The 8800-nt window shown below is 53.2% G+C and overlaps 1 protein-coding gene across 1 annotated transcript in view; it reads right to left on the reverse strand.

Moving 5' to 3' along the window:
- Positions 1-7030, reverse strand: part of HSD11B2 (hydroxysteroid 11-beta dehydrogenase 2) — a 28894-nt gene extending 21864 nt beyond the window's left edge. Inside the window, exon 1 of the mRNA XM_028739476.2 lies at positions 6490-7030. Coding sequence (XP_028595309.2) covers positions 6490-6754 — 265 coding nt within the window. The 5' untranslated portion in view covers positions 6755-7030. The remainder of the gene's footprint in view (positions 1-6489) is intronic.
- Positions 7031-8800: the final 1770 nt, after the last annotated feature.

Consider the following 8800-nt stretch of genomic DNA (forward strand, 5'->3'; position numbering starts at 1 on the left):
CTCAGCTCCAAGAGGGAGCCTTGATAGCAGAAAGACTTCACAGCCTCTTTGTGTACAGCTGGCCACAGTTTTGCTCCTATTTCAGCCCTGGCAGCAATGGCGAGGACTCCCAGCCATCATTCCTAGCCATCATTTCCTTCCCAGAGTGGAGGAGAAAGGAGCCTCTTACTCTCAATTGGACTTGCCTTTGGATGCTATCATGTAGCTCCATCATAAAGCTGAATCAGAAGCAAAACTCCAGCACTGGACAGGGGAAATTCAAAGTGGGGGAGGGGGTGCCCATGGAACACAGCAGCCATCTGTAGTAATTTGAACACACACTTTATTCCAGTTTGCAGTGAACACCTCATCCTGTCAAAATAAAATAATAATAATAATAATAATAATAATAATAATAATAATACAGTAATAGGCTTTTCGGCTTGTCCACAATGGAGATTTATATGCATTTGAAGCTGCTCGTGTCTCTGTTGTTGTAAGTATTTTGTAATGTACACACAATTCTCCTCATCCAATTAATCCAATCTGATTAGGGTAGAAAATTCAATATAAAACCACTGTGGACGTACATTGTGTGGATGGGTGTTTTTCTCAGCATGTGTGGCTGACATGTCCCCTGCCATTATGCTTCCATCAGCCTAAAGGAATTGATGCAGCCTGCCTTTTTCACCGGTTGTTGCTGAAGTCATGTTTGTGGTTATTTTTATTTTCAAGCAGCTCACTTGCACAGAACTGCGCTTGAAAATAATATGGAAAAATAATAATAAAATCTGCCCTTGCAGGTGCCGGAGACGGAAAAGCAGAAGGGGAGGAAAGGAAGGGGCAGGCCTTTCACAGGAGTAGCTTCAAATTCTGGCCTGACTCGAAGCCAGACGGGCACATTCTTTTTTTTCCCTACTGCTCTGGCATATCAGGAAACTTGTGTTACTTTTTTTTTTTTAAAGGTTTGCATGCAGAAGTAAACAAAGTACCTGTATTCGTGACCACAAGCAACCTCAGGTTTCTGGAACTGCTGATGGGTGGGGACGTGCCAACTGAAGGGCAGGGACAGCCACACGTAGCATGAGCACATCCTCCGTGAGCCACACACTAGAAACAGTGCAGAAACACTGGGACAGATTTTGGAGGCATAAAACTGAAAGTATTCATGTGTGGAGGGATGCACCGCACCCCAATGCACACATGTGAAGGATGCAGTCAACGTCTCCTGCCAGCAGAGCAGTGGAGAAGAGAGAGCCACTCAGCCCTGGCATAGAATAACGCAGAGACAATGCCTCTGATCCCCTCCTCCCTGGCAGTATTCATGACAATTCATTTCCATCTCTCTGGCTAGAGAGGAGACCAAGATATGCAAGCGCCCAGGCGGATAGCCTGCCCAAAGTCAGCCCAGCCTCTCCTGGACTGGGTGCCCCGCCCTGCCTTCCAGGGGGCCCAGCTGATCTCCCTCAGTTGCACTGGGACAGGAATAAATGCCACAGTTGTGAAGGGGAGGGGAGGAAGGAAGGAAGGACGAAGGAACCATCACTGGTGTCTCATGGTGCTCAGAAAATGTGGGGCTTGAACTCTGACACATTAAGTCATGGAAGGCACCCCACTCTCTTGAAGTGATGGCTCAGACATGTTTAATTGAGCAGTTATGGAGAGGGAGGGCTGAATGCCTGATGTGACACCCCCCCCAAAAAAATGCTGCTGGGGGTGGGAAGAAGAAATACAATCTTCTCTCCATGGGACTTAGACCTGATCTAGGGGAGCAATTTTGATGAGGGAAGAGTTAAGCACCCCATTCAAACATTGGTTTCTTATTTTATTTTAAATTTTAGCGACTTATATCCTACTTATCTCCATCAATATTGGACCCAAAGCAGCTTACAAAAATGATGCCAGCTTACACAGCCCTGGAAACTTAATTGGGATTTGAGAACAGCACCCACACCCAGACACCCCGGCGTACCCTCATTCTTTTCTTCTTAGTCTTCAGATATAGCAAATATTTGCGTGTCCCTTCATGGCCCATAGCAATCTTAAGTGTCCCATGAAATGTTATTTGATGCATCAGCAGGAACAGTGTTTATTTTCACATTTGGACATCCTTTGGCATTCGGAGCCTGAGTTCTCCATCCCCACCACAGAGGGTAGAGAAGGCTCTGAGGCAAGAGGAAGCCATGGGAGGGACAGGGTAACTCCTGCTGTGCTCACTGAGTCAACCCCAAGTGAACTGGATGAAGTCCCCTGGCAAGTGAGGGGGCCACCTGAAGCCCAGGCAGAGGGTTGTTTTTTCAAAGAGTGAAAGGCTGGTTGAAAGAGGCATCACTGCATGTGGTCTGTGTGCCCACCCCACTTTTGCCTCTGGTCAAACAGGTTGCACAGATTCTTTGATGGTTTCAAAAACCTGCCAGAGCTGTTGGACGAAAGGCAGCAACAGGTCAAATAAATGTTTGGAAGCATGTGGAAACAGAATGATCTCTGGGGGTTTCCTCAAGTGATGCACGGAAGACTAACTAGGATGCAAGAGTTGGAAATAAAAAGAGGTGACCTAGAAGCAACTTCCAGATTTTGACATGCAAGATTTTTGGCAAGATGGTTGAGGAGGGGTATGAAAAAGCAAGGGAAGACCAAGGGACCACCCCTAATCTGGCAGCAGGCAAAGTACTTGCAACAAGCAGAGTATGGAATCCCTCTCCAGCGAGGAACTCTGCATCAGGGAGGCTCAAGCGGAAGGGCTTGAACAGCTGCGTCCAACCCCCCCCCCCCACTCACCACCCCATGGACCTTGCTGAACTGCCTGGAGAGAAGCAAGTGCCAGTAGGAATTCCTCCTCCTTGTGAGAGCTCACCCAGGCACAATGGCCCAGCATCCAGCCTGGATACAGGAGGCCTCCCTGGTGTGTGGAACTGGGTTATAACTGTACCCCCCATTGCCAACTTCTTCATAAAAGGGCAGAGGCTGCTACAGGATCAGAGAGGATCTAAAGCCTGTGACAGGTCAGCATGGAAAGGAGGAGAAGAGAAGCAAGTGACATTGGTGGAAAAATAAAAATGTATCTTGAAAGCTCATTCCTGGTTATCGTCAATCCTATCTCTGTCACAGGCTCTCCTGTTAGCTTTCTAACACTTTCCTCCCTGTCCCCAGGAAATGCCAAGAACTCTCAAGAGAAACCTTCCAGAAGCCCCGGGACTATAGGGCTAGATCCTGGACCCTCAAAGACACCTTCCTCTGAGCTGGAAGAACCAGGTGTCTCCCACCCACATCACCAGTCGAGAAGTGCCAGGAAGAAAGCTATGGAACAAAGGAAGGAGGGCCTGTCTTCAGCCTCAGGGTTGGCCCTTCCAGGCTCTGGAGCTTATACATTTATTCATTTTATAAAATTTATATCCCGCTGCCTGCCTGATTTATTTATTTTTTTACAAAGTGGTCCAGCAAACTTTGACCAGCCTCCAGTCTTGCTTGTCCTCCCCGCCCTGGGTTCCAGCATTGGAGGAGAAAACGACACCTGGTGCAAGTCTGTGTCCAGAGAATCCAAACAGGCACAGGGCTTGTATTGCAGGGCTTGACTGGTGACAACAGATTTCATGGTGTGCTCTGGGTGGAGCAATGCCCTGCAGACAATGGGAGCTAAGCCCAAAGGTATAACCATGTCTGTTCATCATCAATGTACCCAAGCTCACAACAACAAAACATTACAGACTGAGAGATGGACACAAAGGGCCAGACAAGACCAGCCCCTGGGGCAGGTCCAGAGGTCATCACTGCCCTCCAGGAAAGTGACTCTGTTTGTTTAGGTGTTGTTTCAAATCACTTAAACATCACAGTTTCAGCTGAGTGAAAAAAGAGAGGAGGTGGTGAAGGCTCCTGGTAACCTAGGAATCTTCTACTACAAGGCAGACCTAAAAGGAAAAAAAACAGTTCCCAACTGAAACCACAGCCCATGCTGGGCAATGACCCCCCCCCCCCCAGGTATTGGGAGGCAATGCTCTTCCACCTTCTACGCAGAACAAACAAATCAGCATGCAAATCTAACACCAGGAACGGCAATATTCAAAAGCCAGTGATGGACTTCAAAGGGCGACTCTGCAACGTGAAACCGCTGAATTACAATTCTTCAAGAAGTTATCACTGGTGGACAGTATCAGCACTATGGATTCTTATCACACAACGTGCGTTAATTGGCTCACCAGTGCCAGGACGTCAGTGTTTTCAACGCAGCAGACTTCTGTGAATGAACCCTGTTCATACGGTAATTACCACTATCTGTACTTTCTGCGTTTCATTTCTTTCTGACTTCACTCTTAACAATCCCCACCAACCATGCGTATACTCAAACATGCAGACATGCATCACTCAGGACACCACTTCAAGCATCTCTAGCTCCCAAAAGCTTCTGCCGTGACAAACGGGTTTGTCTTTCAGGTGCCACAAAGAGCACTTTCCCCAAGGCGGGGGTGTGTGTGTGTGTGTGTGTGCTACTGGGCAGATAAGCGGCATTGCTGCTTGTGTGCCTCAGAGAAGCTCCGAACCAGAAAATGCATCAAGGTGATGCTCACCCCCTTGTATCTGTAGCTCCCACATACCTGGTACTCAGAGGTGCACTGTCTCTGCAGCTTGTGCCCCCACCCCCACCATGAGCAACTTGACTACCAGTTGATTTCTTTTTATCCCCAGTGCCAGCACTGTCAGGGGCTGGCACCAGCATATGTGATATGTAAGCAGATGGTCCCATTTTTCACAGTTAGGGACTGCAAATTCCAAGTTAGGCAAGTCCATTAAGCCAGTCTTGCCTACACTGACTGCCAGCAGCAGCAGCAGCAGCAGCAGCAGCAGCAGCAGCTCCTCAGTTTTAGTCAGAGATGGGTGCTTCTCAGCCCTATCTGCCATCCGGGATTCAGACAGGAACACTGTCCCTGCAAGGCGGGTTCTCTACTTGGGGCTCATCTACATCCCTTTCTTTTTATAAACTGCCTGCCCTACTAGGCACAAGACATTGCTCAGCCCCCTCTCCTCCATCACAGACTTGACACTAAACCCCAAAGAACCCTCATCCCAACTGTCCCTATTTCCACAGCAGGACTGGCCAATTTCCTCCCCACCCCACCCCTTTTGCAAAGAGCCCTTGCATTGCTCCAGCAGGCAGATGGTGCAGCTGACCAGCATGTCCCCCAGAGCTAGCCTCAGCCCCACTGCCCATCTTCTTGACCTAGCCCTGCCTTGGTTCTTCCCGACACCCTAGGGCTTCTCTTCACCCTCCTCTTCTGGCCGATCCAGAATCTCAAGAAGGGGAAAGACCCTTCGCTTCTGCTGCTGACTCAAAGCCCAACCTTTGCAGGTTTCCTTGGGAGGAATTCCCACTGAGCACCAGCTGGGGACTTCCATCTATTTCAGCTAGAGGGACTGTGATGCCATTCGCCTGCCAAAGTTTCAGATTGCTGCTTCAATCAAATGCGGGGAGGGAGGGGGGTGTGTGGATCTCTGCCCACCCTCAGTTCACTAGCCTTTCTGGCAGGAAGGTTTGGGAACAACAACATGCTTCACACCTGCCAGGCTGGCTTCTAAACTATTTCCCAAAACTTGGAACAGGGAGGAAAGTGGGGGTAGAGAGATGCTTGCCATGCCCTCAAGGTCTGCTGGAGGCAAGAGGTTTCCCAGGATGGGACGGGACTCCAGTGGCTCCTCATCACTACTTCACTACTTCAAGAATAAATTTGACCTTGGCCTCTCCAACACCTGGGATGAGGGGGGGGGGCAGTTCACACTCCATCCCCTTTCAGAGAGCAGGGATGCCCCTGTCCTCTGCTCCTGCAGGACACCTGGTCTTCCAGGGGGTACCCTAGGGGCTGGAAGCATCTTTTGCCACACAAAGAGCCATCCCTCACAAAGTGCTCCTGGAAACTGGCATCACTGACTGCTCAGAGCTCCCTGGTGATGAGGCACAACCTCTCAAGCTGAGTCCTGACACACAAGACCCAGAAACGACTCTCTGCATTTCCCTTACAAATAGAACACAGTGCAAATGTTAAGTTGCACGGTAGTCAATTGTGGCACGCTCACTGTCCTTGGGCTGCTTTGCCTGGCCCAGGAGTCTTCCCTACCTAACAGGCCCCTGAAGAAGGGACAGCAAAGCCCAGCTCCAGCCACATATCCACCTGTGGAAGCCTAAGGTGGAGAGCAGGTGATTTGCAGGAAGGCACAGCAAGCTGGGCGCTGAAATGGCTTGTGCAAGAAAGCGAAGCCGCACAGGAAGACCAGCCCCTTCACTTTGGAACTCTTGCCACCTTGACTCAGCCCTATGGTCCAGATGCTGAGCAAGCCTCCCCATGCCACAGGCCCCTGTCCAAGGGAGGTCCCCCTCCTGCTCTGTGGATCAGCCAAAGCAGGAGAGGTTCTGCCAGGCCAGGGGCATGGCACGTTCCTCCTTCCCTCCCATTCCCTCCATTCTGGGAAGCCAGCATTGTGTAGGGATGGCCAAGAGCCTGCGGAGATGCTGACTGGGCTCACCTGTGATGAGAACGGCTCTCCCCACCGCAGGGATCCTCTTCCTCTGTGTGGCCCCTGCCAAGACAAGCCAGCAGGCGGTGCCCGTGAGAGCTGTGCCCAGGGGCAGGGGCAGGAAGGCTCGGCTGACGCTCTGCAGCAGGACCAGGAGCCCCACCTGGAGCAGCAGGCCGGGGGTCAGCAACAGGTCAGCGCGCAAGAGTTTGACGGCCAGGCTGGAGAGGAAAAGCAGCCACAGCAGGGAGCTGCACGCCCAGCCCAGCTCCATAGCCTAGGAGGGAGGGCGGGCGGGAGGGAGGAGAGCCTGGAGCTTGCGCGAGGGGCGGAAGCAGGGGGAACCCCGGGCTTGCTAGGCAGAGGGACAGCCGGGGGAGGCCTCTGTGCAGGAGGGCCCACGGGGTGCATCTGCAGGACTGGGAGATCGAAAGCGGCACCAGGTTTATAAAAGAGCAGCAGGCAAGGGAAAGGGGAGGAGCTGCCCGGGCCCTGCCAATGGGAGAAGTTGCAGGCTCCCCTCTCTCTCGCCCTCTTTCTCCCTCTCCCTCGCAGGCAGGCAGAGGCGCACATGGTGGCCCCAGGATAGAAGCAAGGGGGCCGGGAGCCGGCCGGTTCCTCCCCCCTCCCCCGCCTGGCTCCTGCCTACCATCCTTCCCACCCTCCCTCCCTCCCTCCCTCTCTCCAGCTGGAGCCTTTTTGCCCCCGTGGGGCAGCAGCCACGGCCTTGCCTGAGGAGGCTGGCCTGTCAGGGCTGGAGAGCTGCAGGGAGGCCCCTCCGGAGAGCGAGGCGCCCTGGCCTTCCCGCCGAAGGAGACTCGGAGAGAGGGAGCCAGCTGGGCGTCGGTAGGCTTGTCCCCTAACAAGGGGTGCTGGGCAGGAGCAGGGCCCCACAATCAGCTGGTGCTGCCCTCCAGCAAGCCAGGAGGGGCTCCTCCCCCTCCGCCTACACATATTTGGATTCTTACCAGCCAGTGTTCAAACAAGCAAAAAATACCCAGCAACTCGCAAATGCAAAGTCCAGCGTCAAAGTCCTTCCCTCTGCCCCGCCAGGAAGGTCCCAAGCCCGCCTGCCAGGGGCTTGGCTTCTTGCCTCCCTTGTGGGCAGTCCGCCCGCCCGCCGCTCTCGCAAGGAGGCCGCGGGACACAAGAGCCTCCGCCTCGCCCGCTGGGACTCCGGCAGAGGAGCCCGTCCAGCCAAGCGTCTCTGCTGGGGCCTGCCGAACAGCCTGGGCTCCTCAGCCACAGGTGCTCCTGGGCCTTTCCCTGAGACCTTCGAGAGCACCCCAGAGCCCCCTCGTCCTCTTCCCCTTACAGGGCACCACTGGGGCAACAGGGAGGTAAGGAGGGAGGGGGCTCGCCCTTGGAAATAACTTCGCCTTCGCCGCCTCCGGGGCTTCCTCCTGGCGAGCAGGTGGCAGGAGCGGGAGGGAGCTTTCCAGGCGCTGTTCCCGGAACGGCCACCAGGTCGCGCAGCCTTCCCCTCGTCAAGCCCGAAGCCGCACTTCCCCCGGAGGCTGCTGCTGCTGCCTGCGGGGAGTCCTCAACACAGCAGGTGGCTGCGAGTTCAAGTCTCGTCTTTTAGGCTGGCAGAAAGGTTATCAAAGGACATTCCTGCCTGAATCCAATGGGAACTATGGAGCCAGGGTTTAATGAGGCAGGAGGTGGCTGGGGGCGGGGTTGCTGGCTTTTAAAGGGGGTCCCCACTGGTCTCCCAGCCCTGCAGTGCAGAGTGAGTGGAACAACCTGTTCAAGCTGGAGACCTCGGATGTCAGAGAAATGAGGGCCCCTCTTCAGTGCAGACATAGGCCAGAGCAGTCCATGGGAACTGGGATTGCGGGACAGTCGCTTGACACCAAGGGAGCTGCACAGGGTGCCTATAAGCTCCTCGTTTAAGATTTTTCTTTTGGGTCTCTTGGGCCCAAATGGTTAAAGGGCCTTGTAAATTAAGGCAAGAACCTTGAGTTTGGCCAAGTAGCTTCTGGGCAGCCGGTGCAAGTTTTGGAGAAAGTTCTGTGCTGGCCATATCAACATTCTAGCTGCAGTGTTTTGAACCAGATGCAGCCTTCGGACCAGGCCTGAGGGCAGCCCCAGATAGAGCACATTGTAATAACTGAGTCTTGAGGTTTCTGGTGCATGCATCAGGCTACAGACAATACCCTTGATCTGAACCACTGGAGGTCCTTAGGCAGGGGTATTAAAATGACCCCATTGTCATGGGATGTGTTTACCAGAGGTCATTGCTCTGTCTAGCTAGGTGGCCATTCTAGCAGCACAGGGGACAGACTCCCTGGGATGCTGCAGAGGTCCTTGCCAAAAG

This window comes from Podarcis muralis, chromosome 7, assembly GCF_964188315.1.
Source record: "Podarcis muralis chromosome 7, rPodMur119.hap1.1, whole genome shotgun sequence".
Lineage (NCBI taxonomy): Eukaryota > Metazoa > Chordata > Lepidosauria > Squamata > Lacertidae > Podarcis > Podarcis muralis.